This window comes from Anser anser, assembly GCF_964211835.1.
Source record: "Anser anser genome assembly, chromosome: 4".
Taxonomy (NCBI): domain Eukaryota; kingdom Metazoa; phylum Chordata; class Aves; order Anseriformes; family Anatidae; genus Anser; species Anser anser.
In genome coordinates this window covers 27,603,899-27,618,281 of record NC_139724.1, presented here as the reverse complement: position 1 = coordinate 27,618,281, position 14,383 = coordinate 27,603,899, and the positions used below count along the sequence as shown (strand labels likewise).

Here is a 14,383-nt window from a genome sequence, read left to right as displayed (position 1 = left end):
GCTGGAGCAACTTTAAGCCTACTTAGATAAAGAAGGAAAAAAGCAACTTTACCTGCTTCTAATTATACTTGAGACTCCTCAGATTAGCCTGTTCATTGTAAGGTCTGTTTCATATTTTCCACTAAATTTAATTTATTGTACTTTGGAGACTAATTGTGCAGGACTTAAAAATCTAGAGGAAAAATATGTGTTTTTTCTGTTTTAAAAATCTTTCTAGATGCATTTCTTCCTTGACGTTACTCTACTGAACATATTGGCTTTGGGTTGTATTTTGTTATTATTTTTTTAGGTGATTATTTTTCTTTGCAGAGCATCCCCCAATTCAGGATGCTTACACTTATCTTGAAATGAGTCCTTTGATTTTCTGTGGTTTCCTGTATTTCATTATTTATCTCTTGAATACCTTGATTTGATGAAATATTAAAGTGTTTTCTGAGATGACTGTAATCTAGTACATTTTGAGTTGACTGTTTATCATATTATTCCTTAGAGCATCTACATTATTTTGTGAAGAAATATTTAAATAGCATGATATTAAAATGTGTTTACTTGTGAGCAGTTTTTAAATATATAGCAGATAGGACCACGTAAATAGTTTGTATGTAATAATGCTGGAGTTATAGCTAAACTCCTTGATCTGCTTACAACATTGTATTTTTTGTTTGTGTCTTTAAATGATACAGTATATGGCTTCACACATTACCTAATGAATTGTGATGATGAAAACTGTTATAAATATGTTGTAGTCTAACTTGGGGAAGCCAGAAATAGCCTTAGGTATTTCTAATTATGATCTTATATGCTACTTGATAGGATTTGCAGTATCACCTCCAGTTTGCTGCAGTTACAAGTTGATCTAAAAGACTAGTGGGGTTGTGTTATCATTTGACTGACAAGAAGTCTTTATACTCGAAGCTTGAGACAGCTGAATATACATATATAAATATATAAAAATATATTTATTTTATATATATATTTATATATTTATTTTAAATATAAAAAATATAAAAATATACATATAAATCCATTTTGGGGCACCGGAACTTTGTCACTGAGGATGCTAATCAGCACTGTTAATTGCCAATAATGAGCACATATTTCAATTAATCAACTTTATCTAAATACCCAGCTACAGATTGATTTACCTAATTTTCAAAGCTCAATGTCTAAATTTATTACTTATGTATCCAGTAAGTTTTTCTAATGAATGAAAATACAGCATAAAACAGAGGAGGAGATACAGCAATTCCTAATAGATTCATTTCAGTCATCGTGTCCTGGTGGCTAGCAACAGGTGAAGTTTTCCATTGACCCATAACACATTGAAACAACAGAGCAACTCGGGGCTGGAAGTCAGAGAAGTTTATCTGAATATGTAACATAACACTTTGAGCTGGGAGCAAGCTAGGAAGTAGTACAAATCAGATTTAAATAAAGACATCATTTAAGCACAGATATTTACAACTAGTTATCTAAGGAGAAAAATAGTGTCTTTGTTCATGTGAATACAAAGTTTTAAAAACTAAGGTTACAGAGACAGGCACTCTCCAGGTTTAACCCTTGGTTCCCTGGCATTCATTAAACTTATATCTTAACAGCTGAGCTTCTAGACCAACTGTTTGCTTGGCTTCTCAGATTCATTCTTTAAAGCTGCTGTGTGGTAGTCAATTATACTGTATATACTTTTTTAGATTTTGTTAACAGTAGATTGGCATGTTTGCTAAACTTTTTGAGCTGTAAATACAGATAAAAAGAAAGATGTAATCCCATCAAAGAGTAAGCCTATCAACGTATTCTATAAAAATACGTTTCAAATCCCAAAATAGTTTGGTTTCCTTGTACTTCTGTTTTATGTGTCCAGTTGTAATCTGTTGGCAAGACAAGCAGAGATATCAAGAGATGCGTATGCCAGGCCAAGAATTCCATTAATCTATCAGTCAGTTAATGACTACATGCCGGGTAAGCCCCAGGGAAGTGACTAAAGGTAATTGGAGCTTACACAAGCTGATGTAAAATGCATCTGGGTGAATCTCATGACTGTCAAGCCACCTATATTTCACTGAAGAAATACTTCGGAGCATTAAGACGGAAAAAAAAAAAGTCTTTAAAAAATCTTGTGTAGAATTAATTTCATAGAAATAATCAGAAGAGAATAATTGTCAAGTGTAATTAAAAACATTGATGTTCAACTTAATTCAATACTTTGCAAAAGCATCAATTACTTTTAAGATCAGATCATCCACAATCTAGTCACCAGCAGGACAAATAAATTTCAGTAAATGGAGTTTCAGGCAGATCCTTGTCTTGGGGTTTGAGAGATTTCTTTGATGTCTCATCTTGCTGGCTTTACAGAGGCAGGGAATACTCATCCTCACTGTAAAATTGTGGAAAAACTGAAGATGCATAGGTGCTTCTGTACTTTATGAAACTGGTGCAGAGTATACATTATATGCTCCTGTGTTGCAGGATGACCGAGGCTGTGAAATGTGTTTTCTTAGTGTTGCAATCTTAGCATGTGGTAGTTTTGATATTCCACTTCAGTGGTTAGAGAACTGCTACTAAGTTGTATTAAAAGCTACCAAGTTTAAAAATATTAACACAAGAAGTACAACAGTATTAAACATATCATCAATATTAATAAGAAAGGATAACTTGGAAATTCTGATCCAAACGTCCTTGGCACTTGTAAACGTGTAAATTTTTATAATGATTTCAACTAGCACATTGTTTTCTCTCAGAAAGTGATGATTTAGTGTCTAATAATCTGGAAGGCAATCCTGTGTGAAAAAGAAAAGTAAATATATTCCCCAAATCATCACAACCGTAAATAGTGGTAAAGTGTAATGGCATTTCTGTGAAATAATAAATTGCTCGGATTGGTCCAGCAGAATTAAGCTTGTGCTAGGCAATACAACGAAAGGATGTCTTTAGAGTTTTGACAGAAGATGAATTAGAAAAATGACTTCTGAGAGCACTTATTTCCATCTAGCCAATTTTTAGTTCTGGCTTGTTAGAAGTTTTGAAATACAAACTAAGGTTTACAGTATGCACCGCACGGCTTTGCTCTTCTCCCAGTTTTATGTCCAATTTACAGGAACCAGGATATAGCAGTGTTTTGTTTTTGTTTTAGTTTTTAATTTTGTTGTTGTTAAGGAGTTGCATTTGTGTCTTCCAGCATGCAAGACAGAAACTGTGGCCAATCATTTCCTCTTTCTTTAATGCTGAAGGAGGCTTACAGTGCAGAGAGAGGCACCAATAAGGGATATCCTGGAAACATGTCAGAAGCTTCATCCTGCCATGACTTTTTCTGTGATTCCCTATCAGACACGCAGAGTGGAGAATTTTCAAGTGAACTTTCTGCCTTCCTTACCCAGGAGGAGATATGTAAGAGCCTTGATATAGCTCGGGAAGCAATTGCCAGTTCTGTGAAGGAGAATCAGAATGCAGCAGCAGAGTTCACTCATTTCAACACCTCTCTTTCTAGTGCTTCAGAGCATGCTTCTTTCTGGGATACCAAACTGCATGAGCAAGATACTTTACAGAGGCCTCAAACAAGCAGTCTGACTTCATCTGCTGCAAGTCACATTCCCTCGACGAGTCAGAAAGAGCAATTCACCTCACCTCAAACAGCAAGTTGTTTTGCCACAGTCTCCAGGAAGCAAGCAGGCACCTCACCTTTGCTACCTGCTAGTCCCAGCTTTATTAGAAGCCTGAAACATTCAGAGCAGTATGGTCCAGGTGTGCCCAAGACATGCCCAAAGTCTGAATTAGCATCCCAGGGAGAAGTTCCTTTCAGGAATAAGCTGTGTGACAAAGCTGCCACATTCATTGAGGAACTGTCATCTATATTTAGAGAGGCAGCGAAGACAAGAGGCCGAAGTCCTGATGGGGACTCTTCTTCTCCAGACAGCGGATACCTGTCTCCTAAGAAGAAACAATCAACTCTAAGTACCTCAAGGAACCAGGACTTTGATAAGCTACATCAAGAAACTGAGCCTGGGGCAAAATTTTCTGGGGTTCATCTCAATGGAGAGCACTTCTCTGAAAAGGAGAGCATCACTCAGAGTGAAATGGTCCTTTGCCACCCGTTCATCAATCAGGCTTCACCACCTCAGTTCACTCAGAAGCTCCGCAGCCAGGAAGTTGCTGAAGGAAACAAAGTGTTGCTGGAGTGCAGAGTTGCTGGCAACCCGGTCCCTGATGTCAGGTAAGTACGTGTCTTTTAGCAAAGCCACTGGATATCATCATCTCCTGACTGGGTGAGGAAAGGTATCAGTGGACCTGCTTAGAAGTAATTAGTCACATAAGAACTGCGTATCATCCAGTGGTTCATAAGCACATGGAATAACAGATTCAGATCTCTTTAGCGCTCTAGTCTTCCATGGCTTGGGAAATGAGGTTCTGCTTGATTCAAGAATCACATGGCAAAGTTAGAAACAGAAATGGCATTCTGTGTATCTTACCTCATTAATATAAGTGAAAGAATTCTCATTTACCACTGAAGAGAATGTATGAAGCTTACAGGTATGTTTTTATTGTCAATTAATTAGAATGTTTCCAAGACCCATACCAATGGAATTTGGAGTCTTTAGTACGAGACAATGTGAAAATTTCATAAATCTAGCCAAGCATCCTCTTCAGTAAGGTGTTTCCAGAAGATGGTAAGATGGTCCCCATTTCAAAACTTCTTTTAATGCTTTGTAGTGAAATTTATGTGCACATGGTTCTGTTAAATAACAATACAAATACAAAAGTAGTTGCAGCGTACCTTTTATTATTAGATCTTTGTAATATGTTTATAACAATTGTAAAAGCTACATTTGCAGTACCATTGAGGGCTGAGTAATTCATAATACTTCCTCCCTTCCTTTGCTCCTAAAACTAATAGGAACCAGCACTGCACAGGCAGTATTTGTCACTTTATAGGTCTGAGCCTTAATGCTAATGCGATTGCTTAGCACATCCACAGGTCGATTATATGTCTGATTTAATAGTTCCTCACAACCTATTTTGGTTTAAAGTCATTTGAGCATATTTAATAGTTCTAAGGGAAAAACTTGTCTAAAACATCCTATTTAGACAGGAGAGAGTTTGTAGTTCCTCATTCAAACTTTTTGTGAGGTTCTTTAGTTACATCTGAACATAACTTTTTGAAAGTTTTTGACATTTCCTTAACAGAACATAGCAATCACTTTACTGTAACACTGTGTTTTCAAGCTAAAAACTTAGATCATCCTACAAACAGAAGTCAGCTGATCCCAAACAAGCAAAACTGTGGATCTAGGTACAATTATGAAAGGCAGGGGATCCTCCCTCTTGTGTTTTCTCTCTTAGATTCTTCTTTGTGCCTTGCTGAGATATTGCAGCCTGCCAGTGGTACTGAGGCAGATTGTAGGGCAACACAAGATGTTAACTTCCAGGGATTCTTTTGTTGCTGTTGGGTTAGATAATATGACAGCTAGTATGTTGTTTGGAGTACTTCTGAGTGGTAAAATAGTATCTGTCTGTTGCTATTACTCTACCTCTAAGGAGAATAATTATTGTTAATTAATACTAAAGATCTTTTTACCTAATTTTGCCTGCCTGTACATTAGATGTTTAACCTGACCAAGTCACCCTAGACTCCATCTGCAGTCACTAGAGAGAAGCACACATACCAAGAGTCACTTATTTCACCTGTTTGGGACAATGACAGTAGAAAGAACTTAAGGCAAATACTTCAGTCTAAGCACTTCATTATCAGCTGGTTATAATAGGTGAGGTCCCACCCGTTCTCCCATCTCAATGCTAGTGGGTGGCACAGGGAAAAGAGTTTCTCTGTCAGCTCATATCCACAGGTGCCACAACTAGGAGAAAAACTAAACTGTCTTCACTTGCAAGCAAGAATTCACCCTGATACATATTTGTTTAGTATTCCTAGTATCTGAATTTGGAAAATATCCATATTTCCATAACGTGAACAGCAAACTTTCTTAAAAAAATTCTCACCATGAAAGCGAGAGACACAAAGTTTTTAATATAGACTACTAGTTATCAAGTCATTAATAAGACTATTAAAATACTGAGGCCATCTGTAGACGTCTGTAGACTGTTTTACTAGATACTGCTCACTTGTTCGCTGTTTAGTGTTCACTTGAATGTTACCATGATCAGTCTATTATGCTTTTACATATACTTAGTACCTGATTTTAAAAATCAAGCATGCTGTAATCTCATCAGTATCAATTAATTTACAGCTCTGTTTATTTCCATTTTTGGAACCTGTAATCATGCTATCTTGATAGCCTGCAGATCGCATCATTGCTGACTTGTAGCAAATATGCTTCATTCCAACTTCTCCGTCCATTGTAAGGCTCCTTGACAGCCCGTTTAATACACTTTCATGGTTCACCCTCAAATTGCTTTTATTTAATAATCATTAATAATTTTCCATCTGGCAGCAGCACGCAAACTTGTGAATAGACTTAAAGATGACATATTTACTACCAAAAAAAGAGTTGCTTGTCGTGATCTCTCACTAAAAATACACTTTCCCTTAGTGTTAATCTCGTCGTGGCTCTCAAAGAGAGGAGAGCCGCGGCGGCTGAATGAAGCACAGCTGTCCCCGCTATTCCTTTCGGCAGAGGTAACCTCGCCGCGACCCCGCTGGGGCCGCGCTGGCTGGGCTGGAGGGGGCGCTGCGACAGCACGGGACGGCTGCGGCGCGCCCCGCACCGAGGAGTTGCGGGCAGGGGTCACGGCAGGCAGGGATCATCCCAGGCTCGGGAGACTGTGCTGAGCTGCACAGCAAATACTTGCGTGCGGTTTGGGTGAAGTGAAGCCCTAACTCAAGATCTTGGGGAAAGAGAGGATTCATTATTTTAAAAGATAATCAAGCAAACAAGTGTGTTTGGTTTGGTTTCTTAAAGAGATTCTAGATTACAATTAAATTGTAATGTTAAAATTACTAGGAACACGGTTAGACTAAATCATGTATGCAAGCCGTTTCCTCTCTTTCCATAGCTGAAAGTTTTATGGTATATAGCATAAAACCCCCAAGCCCTTCTCATAAAAAAAAAAAAAAATCAAAGCCAGGGCCTTAGCCAACCCTATCTAGTGGGTGGCATCCCTGCCTATGGCAGGGAGTTTGGAATTAGATGATCTTTATGGTCCCTTCCAACCTGAGCCATTCTATGATCCTGAATGTCCACTAAATAGTCAATATTGCAGTGGAAAAAGACAAGTCCATTTAAAGCCACTGATACATTGCAGAATGAGTGAAGAATACTTGCTGCTTATGCTACTTTCAGGAACATCTCTGTAAATTTCAATTTTGTGTCGTAAAAAAAAAAAAAAAGTCAAGTACCAGCATGACAATACTAGTTGACCATTCTCTTGTATTTCAGTAATGAAAAGAATCTAGTTTTCTGAAGTCCTGTACTGAGATAGCTATTTAGACTGAACTTCTGATTTGTAATACCTTTGGAAAAAAAAAATCTTTGGAGCATAATCATATGAATTGGAAAGGTTTAAATACCTGCTTTTTTCTCAAGAAATTGGTCAGAGGGGGAAAAAGATAGAAAATATTGCAATTTTTTTTTTTAATGAAAACTACTGGATAGATAGAAGATAGAAATGGATATCAATATTCTTGCCAAAAAAGAAAAAAAGAGATATTAATGTTCTTGGGAATAGAACAAGCTGAACAGTTACCTGTTCTTTGACACATCAGAGCCAGCCACATAGCAGATGCCAAACTAGCTGATCAGATGTAGGTGGGGGCACGGGCCGGGATTATCATCATCTCTTTATTTGAAGATGGATGTTATAAAAGGCAATTGTAAAAACAATGGGATAGTTGTTGAAACGAGGACTGTTCTTTCAAATTGTATTTAGGAAGAGAATTCCAGCTTAGTTACTTCATTGTCTTCTGTTTGAATAGCAACATTTCTGCCTTGGTGTATTTCTGATTACATTACTGAGAGTTTAAAAGAATCTCAGTTAGCTTCTTTATTCTTTGGTGTGCTTCTCAGTAAAAGAATGCGGATCTGAAGTTCCTTGGTAATGCTCCACAAATAAATAATTTATTAACTAGTATTTATAAAAAGACTCAAAGATTAGAAGAAAATGTTATCAAAGTATGTTTTAAACTGATTCTATACTTGAAGCAACTGTGAAAAGCTTAGAATTAAATTACTAAAAAATACTCTTCTAAAATTAGTACAATGGTGCTGTTATCTGCAGAATGAATATATATATATATAAAAAATAAGTTTTGACTCTTATTTACATAGGAACTGAATGAGACTTGTATGAATGCTAAAATAACAAGGCGCCATATGTCTTCAGAAAGCTCTTTCACTGTACTAGCTTTGTCCATATTAAATGTTTTTAGTTTTAAAAAAAAAAAAGCCTAATTGAAGTAGTTTTAAAATCAGAATTCCAACAAAAGTGGCACTAAAATAGTGCCAAAGGCAGTATTCCAAGAAGCTGCTTTTACTTCATATTTCAGCATTTATTTTTATAAATTGTATATATTGTCTCTGGGCCTTTCCATTATTGTGCAAAGCATCAACAGCCACAAAGTCTGACAGTGAGGAAATACATTAGCAATCTGCTTGTCACGGACTGATTGAAAGCACTGATCTGTGAAAATGAAAACTAAATTTGGAGGCTGGGTAGAATAGAGGTGGGAATGAATCCACATGTTTAAGGAGTGGATGTTTTTTTTCTTTTGTATGAAATGTGAGGGGAAATGGAGTAGTGAGGCTTTACATAAAGGAAAGTGTTTGGAGTCAGTACTTGTGGTATCATTATTTATGAATGTTCAACAGGTATGCAGTGCTATACCAAATCCTATTTAAATAATTATGCTTAATATTCTTTGACATGTTTGCTCTTTTGCCTAAAGGCAATACCACATCTTGGATTGTTTAAGCTTCTTAAAGTTAATTACAGCAGTTTAAGAACATTACTTAAACAGTACATACTTTTGTAAGATACAATATGTTTCTTTATAAATGTAAATGAAGTAAATACAGTTATCACTTTGAAACTTGATGCTTTAAAAATTCTTTCATAATGCAAAGCTGACACGTCTGGAGCAAGCTTGCTAAATGCATTCTTGACAATATGAAAGCTTTAGAGATCTGGATGATGACACTGAGCAAATAAGACTTTTCTGCAAACACGCATAGCTGATGACTGCAAGTATTATACCTCATTCAATTAAGGCTGACAGGACCTTGAGTGAGGTAGAAAAGCCTATTGGTTAATAGTTTATAATAGACCAAACATAGAAGAAATATTGTTAAACAGCAGTGAATATTGTGCTTATTTTATTAGTTCTAGAACCCATCTGGAAAGTGTGTTCTTTCTAACAAGTTTTACAGTTTAATAGGGCTCTGTTAAGTGGACTGTAAATGTGAATCATTTAATAGGCTATGGGCTTGCCTTTTAAGCCCATACAAAGGTGAAGGAAGGAGTAAAAGAAATTCCCTTGCCCACCTATTCCCTGTCACATAAAAATATGAGAGCAAGTCCTTCCCAAAATATCTGTATTTCCTACCCTGAACACGGCGGTGGAAAGTGAGCAGGAAAGTTGAAGTTGAGGTGTTTGGTGCAAGAACAGCAGTAAATAGACCTGTTACTTCTATGAACCCCTCTGAAGATCTCCCTTTCAGTGAAACCCATTACTCTGATCAACAGTGAGTTTGGTAGAAAGAGACTAAAATCCTGGGAAGCTTTTTACAGTATGCAGTAGACATGTTCAAGGGGTATAATGATGAAAGAAGTCTGTTGTTCCCGCTTTACGCAGATGTTTGCAAACCTCTGAAGATGCACTATATGCAGAACAACTATTTTGTTTATATCTGAGGCATGATAAAGATTTCTCACCATGTTATTTATGCACAAAACATTTTCTGTTGTCAGAAGTCTTCATGTTCCCTGTTCTTTAGGAAAGAAGCTCAGATAAAAAGTTTTTTGTTGTTGCCATTTTTAGTTTTTGTTTGGTTTTTATGCTTTTAGATATTGAAAAGAAAATAATCCACAGTGATGGATGGAGGAGATAGCAAAACAAACAGAATTGGGAAGTTCAGCTTTGTATACAATAAACTTTCACGGAGGTGTTGTCCCCTTAGACTCTTCTATGTGCTTTTTAGCTTTTGTCCTCCAGAAAACTTTTGTATGGATTAATGGAAGAAATGGACTTAATTGCTATTTTGTGCCCTGTCAGCTGTCTTGCCTGGGATGATACAAAAGAGAATTGGTTGGTAGCAATAGTGAGTAATTACAAGGAACCACAATAGTAAGGGACTTGCTTAAGTATTGGAAACTTGAACAAGTATTCATATGACACGTTCCTGTAAATTAGAAAATGAGAAGACTTCTTGAATATATGCCTAGGAAATCTGGTTAGAGAAGAGGTAATTCAACTAGACAATTTCACCTTTACATACAAAGATGCCTGTAAGTTGCAAAAGGGTCTATAAAAAGGGCCTATATGGAAGCATCTTATTTGATGTACTGAAGTACTGTATATCAAAGTGTTTACTGTGGACTACACACCAAGAACCTTCTTTTCCTTAAGTCATATGCTACGGTTAGTGTGATAGTACTCAGTGTAAATGAGTACAAAACTCAAGAATAATAGCAGTGTGAACTCAAATAGGTTAGACTTCCTGTGGGAAAGGGTAATGAGTTAAAAACACTTGGGAATTGGAGATAATTAACAGGTAGAATCACTCATAAAACACTGCTTCCCCACCCCCCTCCAGCTACCTGCAGGTGAAAGCAAGTAGAGGACTAAAATTTTTGTGCAACAAGTCCATCAAGAAGATGTTTCTTTTAGTCTAACACTAACATGCTGCTTCAAATCAAAGTGATTTTTATTGCTCTGTTATATTAATAATTTATACTTGCAGTGTATGTGTGCATTAATTTCAGAAAACATAATGAATACTTTGTATTTATGCAGTGCCTTTCATCTGAGTATTTCAGTGCTTTATAAAGAGCCCGTATAATGTATGAGCAATTTTAGTTTATCTCCTCTAATTTTATAAAGATGTGCTTTTCAGATGGCCAAGGGAAAAAGATCAGACACAGAATCCATCTCTTGTTTATGTTACAACTGACAGGTGACACAGCCAGCTGAATTCTTTAAATATCACAAACAATTTAGCCACTAAGATAACACATGGTCCAGCAGTAAATCATTGCTTATGGGAAGACCACTTAAATGCTTGTCCTGTGAGTAGCCTAGGTATGCATTTAACTGAACTAACCTGAAATGGGGGCCTCCTACTCCTGTAAAGTAGTCTTAACAAGAGTAAGTTGGTAACAAACTTCATAGAAGACTGCTTAACATTTGGCCACAATCTAGCATCCTTAGTCTTTTTTTTTTTTTTTCCACCTGTGACATTGCACTTTAACCATTCTACTAATAATGCACTGATAATCGGGGGCCAGGTATAGTATCAGATGCTGTCAGAACCTATTATCCTTGGTATGTGCTTTCCAGATAGCCAGTTCTGAAGGGAATCTTGGTCTCCTCAAGTGTGACCCTCTGTGTTAAGACACCTTTGCTTTCAAGAGGCAGGAATAAAAAAATACCCTAGGATTTGAAGCACACCTCTTCCTGCAGAAGAAAACTGTGTTCAAATCAACTTCCCTAAGGGTGCCAAGTGCAGTACTTACACAGTTTCCTCCTGGGAATAAGAGAGTGAAGTGGAATCACGTCCAACAAAAATATAAATTCTGTGATGATTAGTTTAACAGGCACGTTCACTTGACCAAAATACAGCCAGTAACAATGCAGTGGCATTCTCTGAAATATCTGCAAAATCAGTAATGAAAATTCTTTTTCTCTTTTGTATGTTGACATGTGTTCCTGTTCATTGTCAAGTTAGAGAACGTTGCAAAAATAAGTGTTGATGTTATCAGTCAGATAAATAAACGCCTTCAGTGTCTAAGACAAGTGATCATTGTATGATGTGTAGAAGGAAGAAAAGGAGTTGTTTTGTTGTGTTTTTTTTTTTTTAAGGTAGAAGTGTTTGCAATAACTCACTGCTGTAGTTATTTATTCTACATGCCCTATGTTGGATAGTAAATGCCATGATGATTTGGCCCAGAGATATTATTTGTGATATTATACTTAAGCCCAGAGATCAAGTAGAAACACGGATCTTATAATGACAATTATCTATATTTAAAGCTTTGAATTGAGTTTGCTTAAATAATTTGTTTTGTTTTTTTGTTTTTGCCTATAGAATGAGATGGTAACTAAGATTACACTTAAGTTTTCTTATTTTTAAGTAAGTAGTAAGATGATTATTTTCAACTTAAGCATTGTTCTGGAAAACAATAAGTAATGCAATACACATTTGAGTTATGTAAGTTAGTTTTTGTAAATTTTAAGGTGTTTGAATAGTGAACATTTGTTATTTTCCAGAATAGGCTGATTAAAAAGGGTGCTTGCTAGTATCAGTTATTGCCACTTGGTAGAAAGGGAAGGTCATACAAACTTTTTCTGATCTGCTCGTCTCTTCCTGGAAGTGTGTTCCTCTGCTAGCTGAGTAACAGTACTAGGTGAACCAATTAGTTCAGAAAATAACAGGAATGAAAGTTTGTAGATAATTAAACTAACTAATGCAGTGTAATGTATAACAGTAGCTTTTTATTTTTCTAATTCTAAATACATAAAATCAGCTTCTTCATTTTAAATACTTTTATAGGTAAAAGTCATTCTTAGTTCCAGTTATATCCCTTCAGAATTTTCTGCTTTTTAAACTGTAAAGACCTATATTAAAATAACTGCCATAGCTACTAATCAAATAGTCTATTTACCAGCAGCGTAAACCAAACACTTTTAAAATCTGCAATGACCAATTGAGCTGTGCCTCAATCGGATAAAGAAAAGCTAGTGAGTGTATGTTTTGGTGTTTTTTTTAAATGGCAAAAATCCTTCAGAGAAATTCTTATGCAGAATTAAAGATATGACTAAAAAGTGGGGAAAGAGAATGTTTATAAGGGTCTGCCTTAATTCTGAATGACTGATTCATAGAAAATGTAATTCTCACAATTGCCCTGTGGAGAGTCTTCAGAAAAATGAATTCCATGATAATCAAAGAATGGGATTAACATTCCCAAATTCTTTGCGTTCTCTCATGCACTAAGCTGACACATCTAATTTTAATATTATGTATAATATAACATAGTTGAAGACTAGTATCTTATTTCAAACTGATATAAATAATAATAATAATAAAGGTATAGTCTCTTGATTTCCATTTCTGCACTTTACCAGCTTTTTAAATTTAGTATGGATTTTATGTCTCCTAAACTACAATTATATTTAACCAATCATCAGTGAAGCAAATGTGGAAAGGAGAGAAACTCAGAAGGGAAAATACTCCTTATGACAGCATTGGTTAGCTTTCTTAAGAATGCTTGGGAATCCCTGCTACTGGAAGATATTCTTCTGCAGATGTTAGAACCATAGCATCACAGAATATCCCAAACTGGAAGGGACCCACAAGGATCAATAATCCAGCTCCTGGCTCCACACAGGACCACCCAAAAATCAGACCCTGTCTCTGAGAGTATTGTCCAAATGCTTCTCGAACTCTGTCAGGCTTTGTGCCATGACCACTGCCCTGGGGGGCCTGTCCCAGTGCCCGACCACCCTCTGGGTGCAGAACCTTTCCCTAACCCCCAGCCTGACCCTCCCCTGTCCCAGCTCCATGCCGTTCCCTCGGGTCCTGTCGCTGTCCCCAGAGAGCAGAGCTCAGCGCCTGCCCCTCCGCTCCCCTCGTGAGGGAGCTGCAGGCCGCCATGAGGCCTCCCCTCAGCCTGCTCTGCTCTGGGCTGAACAAACCAAAGGACCTCAGCAGCTTTTGCCCTCTATACCCTTCACCATCTCTGTAGCCTTCCTTTGGACACCCTGTAATAGTTTTATGTCCTTCTTAAACTGTGATGCCCAAAACTGCACACAGTGCTTGAGGGGAGGCTGCAGCAGCACAGAACAGAGCAGGACAATCCCTTCCCTCACCAACTAGCAGTGCTGGGCCTGATGCACCCCAGGATGTGGTTAGCCCTCCTGGATTCCAGGGCACACTGTTGATTTAGGGAGAGCTTATATTATAGTTAGGAAGCAGTATAACATAATCCAAACAGGAATGTGGAACTTATTTTTTTTCCCCACACACTGCCCACAGCATATGTATATTGCTGTCTTTATTGACAGTTAGTATCGGTATCGACAGGATCTAAAGACTTGACTGTATGGTCCTCTAGGACAATAGAGATGTGCAGCTTAATTCTCAGTTTATGATTTGCTAGGGATATTGGTACAGAGAGTCTCTTGTGTAGTAAAGTGTAAAGGAAAATACTTGCAGCATTACAG

General features: G+C 37.0%; 1 protein-coding gene across 5 annotated transcripts in view; it reads left to right on the top strand.

The window, feature by feature from the left end:
• The window catches only part of PALLD (palladin, cytoskeletal associated protein), a 201,738-nt gene that overhangs the window by 4,309 nt on the left and 183,046 nt on the right, over nt 1–14,383 (top strand). For all 5 annotated transcript variants that reach the window (XM_083833551.1, XM_083833547.1, XM_083833549.1 and 2 more), the window contains exon 3: nt 3,176–4,207. In XM_083833551.1, the coding sequence (XP_083689677.1) occupies nt 3,176–4,207 (1,032 nt within the window). The remainder of the gene's footprint in view (nt 1–3,175; nt 4,208–14,383) is intronic.